This window comes from Piliocolobus tephrosceles, chromosome 8 (genome assembly GCF_002776525.5).
Source record: "Piliocolobus tephrosceles isolate RC106 chromosome 8, ASM277652v3, whole genome shotgun sequence".
NCBI classification, from domain to species: domain Eukaryota; kingdom Metazoa; phylum Chordata; class Mammalia; order Primates; family Cercopithecidae; genus Piliocolobus; species Piliocolobus tephrosceles.
This window is the reverse complement of record NC_045441.1, coordinates 104906960-104923711: the sequence shown is the minus strand read 5'-3', so window position 1 is coordinate 104923711 and position 16752 is coordinate 104906960. Positions and strand designations below refer to the sequence as shown.

The window sequence follows — 16752 nt, the reverse complement described above, 5'->3', positions numbered from 1 at the left end:
TGGCCTTTGTTGTCTGTTCCTAAGAGGTAACTTATTAATCCTTTGAATTTCCTGAGTGACTGGAGGGTCTGTATTCATAGTGGGCCCTTTAACCACACCTGATAGTTTATATGACATAACTCAGGATGGGAACTGGCCATGCCAGAAAGACCAACCATGTGATTAGTGGGTTGGGCTCTGAGTCACATAAGATCAGCCTCATCTCCTGGAAAGGGAGGGGAGCTGGAGATCTAGCTCAACCATGTGACCAATGATTTAATCAATTACACCTACTCAATGAAGCCACAATAAAAACTCTGGACACCAAAGCTCCAGTAAACTTTCTTGGTTGGGATTACTCTGGGTATTGTTACATACTGATGTGCCAGGAGGACAATGCATTCCTAGGAATGATGGCAGCTTTGTATTTGGGAATCTCCCAGATCTCACCCTATGCGACTCTCTGTTTGACTTGTTCTGATTTGTATCCTATTGCTATGACTGAACTGTAATCACAAGTATAGTGCTTTTCTGAGTTCTGTGAGTCATTATAGCAAACTATTGAACCTGAGAGAGTAGTGGGGACCTCTGAATTTGTAGCCAGATGGTCAGAAGTAAAAGTATCCTGAGAAACCTCCAATTTGTGGCTGGTGTTTGAAGTGAGGATAGTCTGTGGAGGGCTGTGAAGTCTGGCCTGTCTAGGTAACTAGTGTCAGAGTCATTGTGGGTACATAATAAGTGTATGTATCATGGACAATATACTCAGGATTAATAGAAAAAACAACATAGGGCTATTTCCAATATCAAGCCTAAAAAAAGCTGACTCTCATTACAAAGCGCACCCTCAAACTCAGTGAAAACAGTACAGAGGGGTGGGGTATGGGTTGTCATGATGCAGTACAGATACTTGTTGTCTCCTGACTGTTTAAGACTATATAGAGAAATTTCATAATTTCATAATTATGAAATTTCTCTATATAGTCTTAAACAGTCAGTCTCCAGTCTTCCTCAATTGTCCCTGAGCACAGTTTTTGTAAGTATTGGTTGGTTATAATCTCGAATCTGTCTTTCTTCCAGTCAGTATCTGGAATGTTGCTTTCATAGACTCTTACATGGATACAGAGGCACAGGCTTCAGGAGATCATCAGGAGGAGATATTTGGGTTGACTCTTATAAAAACTACATAGTCAGTGATGGGGTTCAGAACATGTCACCCCAAAATATGGCACGTTGGAATAGCAAAAGCAGGAAGCTCACTTTTACCTCCTCCTTCCCCTTTCCCCCTAAAGTAGATCATAAAGCCTTCATTCAAAAGGTACCCTCTCTTATACCTGAGGAAAAGGAACATCCTTCTCTCTGAAGACACAAGGATAAAGAGAAGAATCTGAACAAATAGGTTTTGCTAAGTCCTCTCCAGTTTCTTAGCAGATCATATCCCCCTTGTCTAATCACACTTCCCCACAATGATCCACTTCTTCATCAAATTTAGCATAAAGATGCACAGATTTCCATTTATTTGGGTCTTCATTTCCTTATGAAGGCTCTCGAGTCAAGTAAAACATACTAAATACATTTGTACGCTTTTCCTTTGTTAATATGTCTTTTGTTTTACAGGTCTCAGCCATGAAACTAGAGGTGAGTGAGAGAAAACATATTTCCTCTTCTACATCCTAAGCACAGACTAGAACTTGTATGAAAAGTCATTTAATTGTTACTCAAAAATCACTGAAGAGAATAGCCACACATTAGACCACAGTCCACTAATCCTCATCCACCCTCCTAACACCAACTACTGGCTTCCAAAGTTGTACCTTTTACATATCATGATCATAATTTTTCAATTTTTTTTTTTTAAAAGACACAGTCTTGCTCTGTTGTCCAGGCTGGAGTACAGTGATGCAATCTCGACTCACTGCAGCCTCCACATCCTGGGTTCAAGTGGTTCTCGTGCTTCAGTCTCCCAAGTATCTGGGATTACAGGCATGTGCCATGACACCTGGCTAATTTTTAAATTTCTTTAGTAGAGAATTGGTTTTGCTATGTTGGTCAGGCTGGTCTCCAACTCCTGGCCTCAAGTGATCCGCCCGCCTCACCTCCCAAAGTGCTGGGATTACAGGAGTGAGCCACCACATCCAGCCATAGTCACAATTTTTAACAGATTATATTTTAAGTTAAGTGTTACCAGATGCCTAGCCCTTATTGGATGGGTATCAGAAAACTATCCAAAGAACATCTGGCAGTGAGTGACATAATTTGCTGGCATATACTCCAAAGACAAACTTCTGGCAAAATGGATATGAAGATAAACAAATATAGCAATTTATTGATACAATAATTGATAGGTAAGTCAACACCAAGATTAAATACCAAGCCATATTAACAGGTTTTAGAATTTATGACAACTAGCTGACAGGGTCAATAGTCTCTTGAAGCTCTACCTCATTTAGTAGACAAATACATATATATGTATTTGGACATATGTATACATACTAAATACATACATATGTATGTATTTATCTTTTAGAACTCTATAAAAGGAAAAAGAAAGCATCTACCTCAGCGCTAACCACTAAGATACTAATTAAAATCAAGCAGGGGGGAGGAGGAGTTCAATTTCTGCTTAGGAAATAGATACAAGAGAACATCCTATCAATGAGAAAAAGCTTAATAATCAAAAAAATTCAATTGGGAGGCTGAGGTGGGTGGATCACTTGAGGTCAGGAGTTGGAGACCAGCCTGGCCAACATGGTGAAACCACTTCTCTACTAAAGAAATTTAAAAATTAGCCAGGCGTGGTGGTGTGCGCCTGTAATCCCAGGTACTCGGTAGACTGAGGCAGGAGAATCCCTTGAACCCAGGAGGCGGAGGTTGCAGTGAGCCGAGATCACACCACTGCACTCCGGCCTGGTGACAGAGTGAGACTGTCTCAATAAATAAATAAATAAATAAATAAATAAATAAATAAATAAATAAATAAATTCATAACTTATTTTGAGTCTGAAGAGCTGAAGTCACAAGGCAACTAGACAAATTGACTTCTAACAGACAGCCTCTCTGAAGAGAGACATGAACACATGAACTACTTCTTTCACCTTTGGCAGAGCGTGGGAGGAAAAGGGAAGTAGGAAACAAAAGCTTGTATTTTAAATAATTCTTAAAGGCAAAATCCCTGGGAGTCCTAGACACAAGGGGTCCAACTCCCCCCATGGGCTTCCTCCAAGTTCTCAGGAGAAAGACCTGGAATAGGGCAAAAAGATATGAACAAAAGCCCTTTGATGGTGAACAGGCACACACCTCAGCTTGCTTCTGGGGACCATTCTTTAGCACACAAAGCAAAGGCTATAAGCTGCTGGGAGAAGGACCCAAATCCTGCACTGCAAAGTAGATGTTGGCTACTGCTGGGGATGGGGTAAAAAATGTTGAGAAATAATATAATTATTCCTGAGTTTTTCTTCTCGATGGTATCTGAATAGCGTTCTGGGGTATAAGAGCTGGATGTAAGGACAGGCCTGAGAGAACCTAACATGCAGTCTGTCAAGCAAGTTCTGCAATGCACTTTCCTTAGAACATTAAAAAAAAAAAAAGTTAAAGGCATTTATTTGGTGTTAAAATATTTAAATAGTAAAAAATTAAATATTCAAAATACTTAAAATTTATGAAAATGAAGGTCTTTTCTTTTAAAAGACAGGGTAGGTCAGGTCTGGAAACAACCTGATAGAAAGGTGGCTGGAAAAGAAGGTAGATGAGGAGACCTACAGTACCACCCCTTGGTCATTGTACTCCTTTGTCTAGGGACCAGTAAAGATCTAGAGTGCATTCCCTTTTTGCTTACATGCTGGGATTATAAAAGAGCCTCTTTAGAAAAGGGAAAAAAACATGAACATTGGCTGGGGGCGGTGGCTCACGCCTATAATCCCAGCACTTTGGGAGGCTGAGGCAGGTGGATCACCTGAGGTCAGGAGTTCAAGACCAGCCTGGCCAACATGGTGAAACCCTATCTCTACTAAAAATATAAAAATTAGCTGGATGTGGTGGTGCATGCCTGTAACCCCTGCTACTCAGGAGGCTAAGGCAGGAGAATCACTTGAACTTGGAAGGCGGAGGCTGCAGTGAGCCGAAATCACGCTACTGAACTCCAGCTCAGGCAACAGAGTGAGACTCCATCTCAAAACAAAACAAAACAAAAAACAAAACAAAACAAAAAACATACATGAACATGCAGAAATATCAGAGGAGAGAAAATCTTAAAGAGCAAGCAGTTCTAAAACAGTTTAGAATTTAGGATTAAAGTTTTCAGCCATTAATTAAAGTTCAGGATAGAAAATAAACAGTACATAGTCAACAAAATGGAAACTTGAAAGTAATAAAAGTTAAAATTCTCATTAATCAGATGCAGAAAAAGGTCTGTCCTATTGTTATAAAGGTGTCACAAAGTATTAGCTTTCTTTTGAAGTGACTTATTTACAATACGAGGACCCAGACTGCAGGTCAAATGGCAGAGGTCCCTAATACATACAGAATACTGATGAGCCTCTTCTCTTGAAGAGCGTGAGCACTCAGAGTCTGTTAGTACAAGCACTGCAGACACTGGACAGGCATTCCTTTGAGGACTGACATCAAAGCATGGAGAGTGGTATATCAGTCATCAGTAATTAAAAAGAGGGACCAGGCTGAGGCAGGAGAATGGCATGAACCCAGGAGGTAGAGCTTGCAGTGAGCCAAGATCGCGCCACTGCACTCCAGCCTGGGCGACTGAGACTCCATCTCAGAAGACCAAAAAAAAAAAAAAAAAAAAAAAGGGACCAGAGATGCTTCTTTACTATCTAGTACCTATATTCCATCAAGTAAATACATACAAAATATAAAGCAAAGAAGGTTTTTTGGTTTGTTTTTTGGTGAAAACAGTTGACTTGGATACTTCAATCAGTTAAAACAAATTTTATTCAGTAAAAACTTCCTAAAGGCTGATTAAAAGTTTAGTATTACATTGCGCACTGTAGTCTATGACTTCTATTTGGTCATAACCTCAAATTCAGAATAGGTTTAAATCTTTCCTACCCCCAAGAAAGGAATTTCCAACAAATTAAACAATCAGTATAACTTTTCAGTATCTACTTTCCAAAACATTGTAGCTGATAGCTAAAGTTAATCCTCCACAGAAGGCAATTTTTCCCAAATCATTTCAGCTATATAAATTACTCTATATGTCTTTAGCTTCCCAAAGTACTTCCAAAGCATTCATTTGCCTGTAGTACCATTCCAGAGGCTCGTCTTCTCTAAAAACTCTTCCTTTCCCCTTCAAAAAAGCCATGAGCTTATTATTATTATTATGTTTAAGGAATGGAGTCTGCTTTGTTGCCCAGGCTGGTCTCCTGAGTTCAAGTGATTCTCTCGCCTTGGCCTCCCAAAGTGCTGGGATTACAGGCATGAGTCACTGCGTCTGGCTCCTGAGATTCTAGAGAAGAGCATTCCAAGCAGAGCAAACAGCAAGTGCAAAGGCCTTAAAGCTGGAAACAGCTTGGTGTGTTTGAGGAACACAGACATAGCCAGTGTAGCTGGAGTACAGTGAGCACAGGAGAAAGTGGGTGAGAGAGATGTGGGAGAGTGGCTCAGAGAGGCATGTGCCAGATCCTTTGAGATCTTGATAAAGAGTCTGAATTTTTATTCTAAATAAATTTGAAAGTATTGGATAATTTTAATTACTAGTTACATGATGTGAATAAGTGAACACTGTCTAAGTTACTGAAAGAGTTTTCAAATTGTTTCAAACTGAGGCTGGCTAAAGACCTAATACCATCTCCTTTTGTTCTGTCTGCCATTTCTTATCTTTTCTGACAGTAAGATGGCATTTTCATTTTAATCCCACTCAGTATTATGGTGAAATTATTTTTTTCTATCACATCTTTTATTCTATCTGATGTAACATTCAATATAAGGAAATTAAAAGTATAAAAAGTTCAATAAATTTCCACTAACTTAAGGATTAAAAGACAAGTTTGGTTAATAAAGTAAAATGGAAACATGAATAAATTTTTTGTACAGATAATGATGTGCAGCTTCAACAGCTTTCAGAATGGAGTCTGCCTACAACTGAGTTAAATATTTTGGAAGCCCTCACACCAAGGGTCAAATAAAAAGCTACTTTTTCCCACTCCCAAAATTCTTTTTTAAGTGTCAAAAGGGTCACTGAATAGCACTGGGAATGACTGATCTGTTTGCCAGAGTCTGGTCACTTGAGCATTTGAATTTATGTTAGCAATATACTCAAATCATGTATTAAATAATACTTAATATACTTAAACACACACCTCTGCATGTAGAAGGCAGGGATAATTGTACTAAAACAAAAATTATTAATGGCAAAATACAGTTTCTTTAAAAATAATCAATAAAATCCACCTTTCTCAGCATTTTATGAGAGATGATAGAAAGTTAACCTTGTGACATTAGAATCTTAATACATAAAAGAGGAAAAGCCATCCATGTCAATGACTGAAATAAGACAGTGAAACATAAAATATAGAGAGAAATTTCTTAACTGGAAGATGATATACACCCCCAAATCCATGAGATTTGATCTGACTAATATTTCACCTTCTTGAAACATATCAGTACCTCCCACCGTTTCTGAATCTGCAATGATAAAGACAACAGCCATCTGCTTGCTATACAGCATAGAAATACAGTATTTTTCTCCTACTTTGAGTCTCACTGAGATAGCTTTTGAAGAGTGTCTTCCAAACAGGACAGAACATCTAAAAAAAATGAACTAAGAGATTAAAAAATGAGATGAATTTAATCATTCACATGGAATATATCATCACAATGAAAAAAGGTAGACGTGTAAGATAAAATGAAAATGCAAGAGTTAAACACACAAGAAACTAGAAAAGCCAAATTCCTGTTTGTATTAAAGGTGTAAGAGAATTTAGCTTAGGTGGGAAGAGAAGGACTTCAAAAAATTCAATAGGTGGACATGGGAGATTACAAAATACCCATCTTTTAGATGAAAAAGGAAAAAGAAAGCTATCAGCATGGCATGACTCAGTATAGTATTACCAGCCTGAGGAAGTACTTCCTGTATACTTTCCTGTATTTCCAAGGTCAGGTATAGTTTTAAAAGAAAATATAAGAAGCTTAGGCCCAAGGGAATAAGAAATTCCTACCTACTACTGAACTAAGATAATAGGAAATCAGATTTTATTTAAAAAATTATTTACAATGAAAACAGAATATTATTATTTATTTGTCCTGTTCAGCCATTTTCATTAATTCTAACAAATGTCAATTTAGAAAATGTCACTTTTGGCTGGACACAGTGGCTCACACCTGTAATCCCAGCACTTTGGGAGGCCAAGGTGTGTGGATCACCTGAGGTCAGGAGTTTGAGATCAGCCTGGTCAACATGGTAAAACCCCGTCTCTACTAAAAATATAAAAATTAGCTGGGTGTGGTGGCACACACTTGTGATCCCAGCTACTCCTCGGGAGGCTGAGGCATGAGAATTGCTTGAACCTGGGAGGTGGAGGTTGCAGTGAGCCAAGATTGTGCCACTGCACTCTAGCCTGGGTGACAGAGTGATACTGAAAAAAAAAAAAAAAAAAAAAAAAAAGCCACATTTGCTTAAAGAAAGATCAAATGTGATAAAGTATCCTGGTGCAATTAGAAAGAGAATGGTGGTTGGGGTTGGAAATTTAGGAGCTTGAGTTGCTTCCCTTTGTATTTCACACAGTGTATAACGATGGTTGTGTGCATGTTTCTTACTGTCCTTGACCTTGTATTTCCTGTTAAACAGGGGTAATACTTCCTGCCTGATCTCACTCAACCAGTATATATACAAAATGTCACTCACGTAAATTTTAAGTCCTTATTGAAGATGCTCAAAGTGGTAAACCTTAGCACTCAAAATAATATTGTTTCAGATTGTGATTACCATTTGTTTCCCAAAGAAAGCAGTCATCAATCTGAAGGTTAAACTTACTCAATGGTCATTGCAGTTAAACTGATGTCTGTTGCACTGTTAATAACAACGTTACATTCAATGGGAAATATCATCTTATATTTAAGAAAATGTTATTCTAGATGCAGTTTTAGAAATTGTATGTATTGTGCCTGAAAGATAGGAATTATGCAAGAAAGGTATAAATATAAATTGATTTTTTTACTTTGAGTTTGTTGGCATACAGTAATTTGATCCTTTACTGAAAGTCTCTAAAATCTATATTTAAAAAAGTGGCATGAGGAAGAACAATCTTCTCAGTGGCAGATATGCAATTTCATTTTGTTGTGGCTTGATTGTGGGGAGAGGTGAGACACATGAAGCAGAATTAAAAACAGAAAAAACTGTTTCTCTCCTGAAGATAAATTTGTTATATACGTTAAAACTTTTATGAAAATTTGTAGTTGTCATGAATGATATCTCTGACATTTGAAATAGTGATTAAAAAAACACCTTCATACAGTTACCTTTCCCTTTTTCCCAATTTAGTTAAGTTACATCTTGCTACTGAGAGCTTATGAATACCACACATTTTCTCCTGTAGACAAAGGAAAAACTGAGGATTTTTTTATGTTGAAGTGCAAAGTATAATGCAGTGATTATAGATGTCTGCCTTAGCTATATTGTATCCTTGTTAATTAGGGATATTTGACTATATGGCTTTATAGAAATACAAGCCAATACTTCAGGATTAAATTTCAGTTCATACTTAAGAGCAAGCCTCAGAGAAGATACAAAAGTTAATATAACAGTCTGAACTGCTAAGAGGCATCTTAGTAAGAAAGACAGATTTTAAAATAACTAACTATAATTGAAAAGTCAAATAAAATAGTGTGTTAATAGAATTAGAAGATGTTATTAATTTTGACAGGTGGCATACGGGAAACTTTTGGAAAATGTGGCAGTTCAGCAATGCCTTGAGGGATATGTATCTACACAGGTGGGGGTTGCCATTCCTAGTTCATGAAGTAGAATCCTGAAAGTACCTAACATACTTGATAAATGTGAGAAAAGTAATGTTTATAATACGGTGTAAACTTCACAAGGGCAGGGACCATTGCCTGTTTTATCCACTGCCATATCAATAGTATTTATAAAATATCTAGTACAAGATAAATATTTGGGCCGGGCGCGGTGGCTCAAGCCTGTAATCCCAGCACTTTGGGAGGCCGAGACGGGTGGATCACCAGGTCAGGAGATCGAGACCATCCTGGCTAACACGGTGAAACCGTCTCTACTAAAAAATACAAAAAACTAGCCGGGCGAGGTGGCGGGCGCCTGTAGTCCCAGCTACTCAGGAGGCTGAGGCAGGAGAATGGCGTGAACCCGGGAGGCAGAGCTTGCAGTGAGCTGAGATCCGGCCACTGCACTCCAGCCTGGGCGACAGAGCGAGACTCTGTCTCAAAAAAAAAGAAGATAAATATTTGTTGAATAAACGAATTAATTGGACACTGGACAATTTAGGGAAAAGACACTGGAAATGCAGTTTGAGCCTAGAAAACCTTAAGAACATGAAGATAATAAACAACAGTGCAAGTTTTTGAAGAAGAGAATAGGGCCAGGCACAATGAATTGCTCTTGTAATTCCAGCACTTTGGGAGGCTGAGGCGGGAGGATCCCTTGAGCCCAGGAGTTCAAGACCAACCTGGGCAATATAGTGAGATGCCATTGCTACAAAAGGATCACTTGACCCCAGGAAGCAGAGGTTGCAGTGAGCCACTGCACTCCAGCCTGGGTGACAGAGGGAGATCTTGTCAGAAAAAAAAAAGAATAAAGTGACTTATGTTATTTATTAATATTAACATTAACAGATAATAATCAATTGCTATTAATCAATTAATAGCAATATTAATTAATTTTAACAATCATTTAATATTAACATTCTGGAGGCAGTGTCAATTGCCTGAAGAGGTAAGTCTATAGACAAGGTAAGTATGAGTATGGATGTGGGACTTGGGACTCAGCTGGACCTGGTAGGTAGGATTTGACAAATGACTTAGCTATAGGAGTGAGAAAAAAAGAATCAATTAAACATGCTTCTAGAGATTTCCAAACTGAGTGACCAGGAGAATGGTGGTGTCATTATGTAATAAAAGGAGAACAGGCAAATAGCAAGTTTTGGGGGAGGAAAAAATAAGTTCTGTTTTTAGGCATATTAAAGTGCAGACTGGAAATCCAAATGGAAAAGTTTCATATGAGGAAATATAGATTTGGGGTTCAGAAGTGAGCCAGGATGAAAGCTGTGGATGAACTCTATTAATGAATATTTACTCTGACTGCCTGCTCTGCACCAGCACTAACATTTAAGCCACAGGCATAACAGTGGTAGCTACACGGATGTGCATGCCCTGAACTGGGGATAAGATCTTGGGAAACATACGTACGCATATTTAAGAGAAAAGAGGGAAAAGAACCACTGGATGAGACTAAGCTAGACTGATGAGAAATAACAGAATGATGCACCAAGATCAAGGGAGAATTTTTAAAGGAAGCCAAAGGGAAGTAGGTGTACAAGCTATTGAAATCCTTGAGAATCTTCCTAATTCTGTAGTTCCCTTCAGAATATGGATGAAAATGTTCAAAGAAGTGTCAAGTAGGAATCAAGCTCTTCAAAAAGAAAACTGGGAACACATACAAATCTTGTAAATGTCAAGAAACCAGTGAAATCTCAAAGAAAGTGGAGAAAGAAATATGGTTCTAGCATAAAATCTGCTACTGTAACTTTGAGTGAATCATTTAAACTCTATATACCTCCAGCCACTCACATAGAAAACAGAGTTTTGTTTGTCTGTTTAAAATGAGGTTTGGGGAAAAATAACAATATGAACTTAGGAGTACAGGGAGGACTAGGAAGGATGTTTACACATACAACACAGTTTCTGCCCTGAAGTTACAAAGTCATTTTGAACTAAGAGCAAACCATACAAAGGTACTTAAACTATATGCCTTTTACTTAGAGTTCCACATGAAAGAATAAATACTGAAGAACAAAACATATGCAAATCATCATTAATGCAAATCAAGTCAGCAAATGCCCTACTAATACTCTAGTTTGAGGGTTCTTCCTCGTGGACTTGAGTTGAGATCCTCAAGTTGAGATTCTCAAGATCCTCAATTCAAGGTCCTTGAGTTGAAATACTGAGCTGGGGTCACTCAAACACTGACTACATTATACATCCATTATCATAAAGCAGTTTGATTAGTTTAAATTACATGTTTTAGAAACTAGACTGAAATTCTCATTGATAAAAAATTGTTTGATAAAGTATAAGTAGTAGCAACATAAGGAAACAACCACCAAGCTGTGGTAGAGTGAGGGACTTCAAAACCCTCTGGCTGTATAATCTTCCTAGGATGAGTTCTTGCACACTATGGGCCAAGGGCATAAACATCTTCAAGAGCTCCAATGCTTGATGAGAAAGCGCCTCTCAGAAATGGTATACCAGTTTACATTCTTAAAAGCAGCTGAAAAAGTACTTGTCTCTTAACATTCTTGCCACCATTTAGTACTATTATTTTCAAATCCTGTTAACTTGACAGAAGAAGAAAAAATATCCTGTTACTTTTGTTTCATTTAATGATTTAGACTTCTTTCTGGACATGCTTCTTACTGATTTGTAAAGTTCTTTCTATATAAAAGAGAGATCCTATAATCATTGCTAACACCCACAGAAGAATCACCCACACTAACCTCATGCTTCCATGCTATGTAGCATAAAATTGTGATGAACTGGCTGATGGCAAATTCAGCCTGTCTTCCTGCTGCTTGGCAAGCCTTTTTTACTTTCTGTTGATCCTCTAATCAGAATTCCAGTGGCGGGCTATTGTAAACTGCCTCTGCTTTCCCTAAACTTCAATCCAAGCCTGAATCCCCTCCCTACACAGACTTGTCAGACCATAAGCACCCAGGACAGAGAGATTCCCAGAGCCTAGAATAATAGTACCAGACACATGAGAGGCCAAATAATTACTATGCTGGCATGGCATGGCTTAAAAGGCATGTATCTGGAACATTTGGTTGCAAGTCTAGCTCTGCACCTCATTCATTATGTGTTCCTGGGCAAATTAAGCTTCCTATGCCACATTTTACTCATAAATAGAACGGCATTTAATAGCCACCTCACGGGGTGCTATGAAGCAAGAACCAAATACAAGGCATGGCTTGTGGCTGTTCATCAGCCATTGTTAGCTTACTTCCAATCCCCAAGTTGGTCTGATCTTTCTCAGGGTTTGACAGCTTGAAATGGATTTATACACAGTTACATTTACTCTTTCCTTCATGCCACTGATGGGCAATGAGGGTACATTAATGGGTCTTTATTAATACAAAATCAAGTTTCTGGCACTGAAGGATTTCCACAGTTTAGCTCCATTTTACCTCTTCAAATTTATCTCATACTACTCCCCATAAAAAATGTTCCACCTAAGCCAGAGTAGACTTTTACTGGATTTTTCTGAACACATCTTGAACATTTAGATGCATATGTGTCTTTCTTCCCTTCTCTACAACTCTCTTAACTATCCAAATCCTTCTCATTGTTAAGACACAGTATTATTACTGTTATTTTTATTGGCTAGTATTTGTTAAGTGCCTTCTATGTGCCAGGTAGTGTTCTAAGTGTATTACATGTCACTTAATCTTCGTAAGTCCAGCAAGATATTTTATCATTATCTCTACTACCAAGATAAGAATACATATTTATCTTTCTTCCCCAGACTGTACACTCTTGTATGATATGGACTATGCCTTGTACTCTTGTACTTCTTTGTACAGGCATCTACTTAAGCAGAAATTCAATGAACATGTATGGATTAATTGCCTTTTTATTCTTATTTTGTTTCTGTAAGCTGGCATAATGCTCACTTTTATTAAATGTATCGCTTTATCAAACTGTAAAGTAAAAAAGGTAACTTAAATGCAGTATATGTAGGTATTTTTAGAGACCTAAGTCCATCTACAGACATATGGTAAAGATTCTGCATGCTAAAGAACAAGAATGGCTGAAGTAGTAGGGTTTGAGTTCTTATAAATAAATCCTTGACGGTTTCTGATCATTCAAGGCCATGGTTAGCAACAGTGAGAAAATTCATGTAAATTGAAAATTATGAGTAAGTGCACACAAATAACATTCATAAGACATGATAGTACATTTACCCTTGTTTTGCATATTTCATAAGACACCGCTGTAAGGAGAGAAGAGAAACTCAGGAAGTCCTATTTCTTTACTGCTGTTGTTGTACAGGAAAAGCATAACTTTTCTTACATATAAATCAGTATCCATCGGTATCACCTTCCCATACTGGAAGAAAAAATCATTTGGGATGTCTACAAAATAAAACGTGCTTCCAGAGACTTTCTTATATTATATGACTATGGTAAATAGTATTTATTTTTCTCCTAGATCTCTTGAGGATATAGCACAAATATTTAAATCATCTCTCTCTTATAACATATTTAGCCAAGTCCAAAGATACAAGAAAGATTTATGAGAAATCATTAAAGGAACAGCAAGTCAACCTCAAGTAATAGTCGAGATTAGATCACAAATGATGAGAACCCATGTGCTTTTAAACAAAATTAACAATTAAAAAAATTATTTTCTGATGAACTAATGAAAATAAAAATTTTCGGCTGGGCATGGTGGCTCACGCCCGTAATCCCAGCACTTTGGGAGGCTGAGGCGGGTGGATCACGAGGTCAGGAGATCGAGACCATCCTTGCTAACGTGGTGAAACCCCATTTCTACTGAAAATACAAAAAATTAGCCAGGCATGGTGGCGGATGCCTGTAGTCCCAGCTACTTGGGAGGCTGAGGCAGAAGAATGGCATGAGCCCATGAGGCGGAGCTTGCAGTGAGCCGAGATCGCGCCACTGCACTCCAGCCTGGGCAACGTAGTGAGACTCCGTCTCAAAAACAAATAAATAAAAAATAAAAAATAAAATAAAATAAAATAAAATAAAATAAAAATTTTCATGCTTGTATGTGCTATCATCTTTTTTAAAGGTTAAAGATGCTGAGGTTTTCAAATTAGCTTGCTTATGGTTAAGGCTGAAAACCAGAAAGGCTACTATGTAGATTAAACCATATGCTTAATTCATAAAGGGAAATTAAAAAAATGTTAGTGCATAGCACATTCCAGTGAAGGGGAGAAAAAAAGGTTAATCAATTCAACTCAATTTTAGCTGAGGGCATTTTTCCACGACTACTGAACCTTAGCATGTGTCAGGCAGCTAAAATTACACTAAAATGTGTAAGTTCTGTTGTTATTTTAGAGATAATCCAGGAAGCAAAACAAAGCCAAAAATTCTGTCTGCATTTTCAACATAAAATGCTTTAATTTTCAGTCAAGTGTATACTTTTTTTCTGTTTTAAGACCTTTTTGTATTGTCTCCTCTTTTACCTATGTGTGAAAGTTTCCATAACAAAAAGTAAAAAAAAAAAAAAAAAGAAGAAAAATAAATATGATTTTATATGTATTTATATGTATTTTCAAGACACTATTCACCCTTTAAAAACAATTCTTACCAGTCTCTGCTTCTGAAGCTCTTCTCTAAGAATTCTATCTTCTGGTAAAACGTCACATAACAGAAAATAATTCTCTTGTTCTTCTATTGAGAGATCAGGAAAACAAATCAGAAAAAAGATATTTACCATTTTTTTCCCAGAAGGACTTATTTCGTAAAAAATATAGATGTGTGTGTCCATTAGGATCTCTTTGGCAAAGAACTGTTTTAGCTTTATTCAAGTTAGGCAAAATAAACACATCAATTTAATTTTATCTATCATGAAAGTAAAAGCAATTCTAATATAAGACAGTAAGATTATTCCTTTGAATTTTTATACTGAAGGGAAAAGATGGTAGCCAGGATATACACTTACCAAATGGAGCCGTGGAATTAATTCTTATCACACTACAAAAATCTGTGATAGGCTGTTCAGTGAACCTTTTCCTCCAATATAAAATGTACCTTAGAACAATACAAAATAAGGAATGATGAGAAGATTCAATACACTATTTGCTTTAGAATGACAGGAATCTATAAGCACATTCAGTTATCCCAAAGCATCAAATCAAATGTTAACTTAAAACAGCTTTTCTAGCAGTTTTTTGTGAACACAAAGGCAGTGGAGCATTATACAAGTATCAAATAAAGACTTAATGAAAAGGAATTACCACGTAAGGGCATGAAAACGACTAAACTTTACTATCCCCAAATTCAATAAACAGACATATAGGAAAGTTAAAATGAAATATTTTTATGTGATAATGAATTTTTCTGAAATAGCATCTAAGTTTATATGTCTTTAAAATGCAATAATGATTAAATAGGCTATGACACACACTCTGCAATAAAGAGAAAACTGAGTGGTTATCTTATATATCCAAAGAACAGAGGTCAGAAGAATAATGCAATAAGAAATCAGTCTAAAATCAATATCAATATAACATAAGATAGAAAAGTTCCATATGTCCACACTAAGTCTGACATGAGGCAAATTTAGACTTTGGAAAAATAGCCCAACTTACAATTCTTGTATCTAATGAGCAGAGTTAGAAGCAGCATACCAGCTAAATTAAAAACCAAAGCCTAACACCCAGACCTACATATGTGATGAAAGAGGGAGTAAGATGACAGGATTTAACAAGTGGTTCATCTTTCCATTTATCTAACAAGACTTATATTGGCAATTGCAGTCTTATTTATTGAATGGTACCAGGAAGAGAGTGTTATTTTCATAGAGAGAAAGGAAAAGGAAAGGTTGACTCTATAGCTCCCAATTTATCAGGTCACACAACTGAGGGATAAAACAAGTAACTTACACCAAAGAACCAAAAAAAAAAAAAAAAAAGAAATGGGACTTATTGAAATAGATGAAGAATATGGAAAGAGTAGAAATGTAGAAATGTGGACATTTTAAATGGCTTGACGTAGCACATCTAGGAATGTTCTGAATATAGTAGGTCCACAGTAAATGTTTTAAAGAAGTAGAGAATTTGAAGATTCCTGTAAAGTTCTCTAAGTAGTCACCAATTCCCAATATTTTGTCTCCTTTTTATTATTAATTTTTTTCTTAACATTAATTTTCCAATACCATAGTGCTCTATGGAAAGGGCATTTGTGTATTAGAAGTCTGTGCTAGAGAGCAGTCTGGGAGAAAGAGAAACATGACATGAGCTGACATCAAATAAAAATACACTGAATGAATATAGAATATGTAAGAAAAAGAAGTCAATGAATAGTGTATAAAAATTGAATCCCATGTTTAAGTTTTTCTTTTCCTGTACAACCATACTGTTAACTTTGATGGGTAAGGGGTGAACCCTTTTCTTATAAAACAGTGCTAACTTTTATTCTAAGAGATTTTAAAATGGCAATCTTAAGCTCCCATTGAGCCTTAAACCACAAATACATAAATGATGCACCCTAATCTTTGGCTAACTCACGGGCTTCCATATTAGAAATCTCAGAAGAAGGCAAGTGTATATTGGATCCATCACAGCAGATAAATAGAGAAAAAGTACCTACAAAAGGCTGGGACATTATTTCCTTAGCCATCCTGGGCCAGCTTCAACACCTTGTACTCCTCAGTCTCCTACATGGCTACTCCTAGTCTCTATCTTTCCATTCCTTACTAGTTGCTTTCCCCACCACCCCATGGTAGAGAGGAAAAAAGAGGAAAGAGAAGACAAGAGGAGGCTTAAGAGAATAAAAATGAAATTCCTAGTCCTTTTCTTATTCCCCCCTCAGCACATTTTCCATTACAAAGTGG

The 16752-nt window shown here is 37.0% G+C and overlaps 1 protein-coding gene across 2 annotated transcripts in view; it reads right to left on the bottom strand.

Moving 5' to 3' along the window:
- Positions 1-16752, bottom strand: part of ZNF277 (zinc finger protein 277) — a 133154-nt gene that overhangs the window by 32704 nt on the left and 83698 nt on the right. For both annotated transcript variants that reach the window (XM_023228179.2, XM_023228180.2), the window contains exons 3-4: positions 14860-14948; positions 14506-14588 (exon numbers count right to left, since the gene is read on the bottom strand). In XM_023228179.2, the coding sequence (XP_023083947.2) occupies positions 14506-14588; positions 14860-14948 (172 nt within the window). The remainder of the gene's footprint in view (positions 1-14505; positions 14589-14859; positions 14949-16752) is intronic.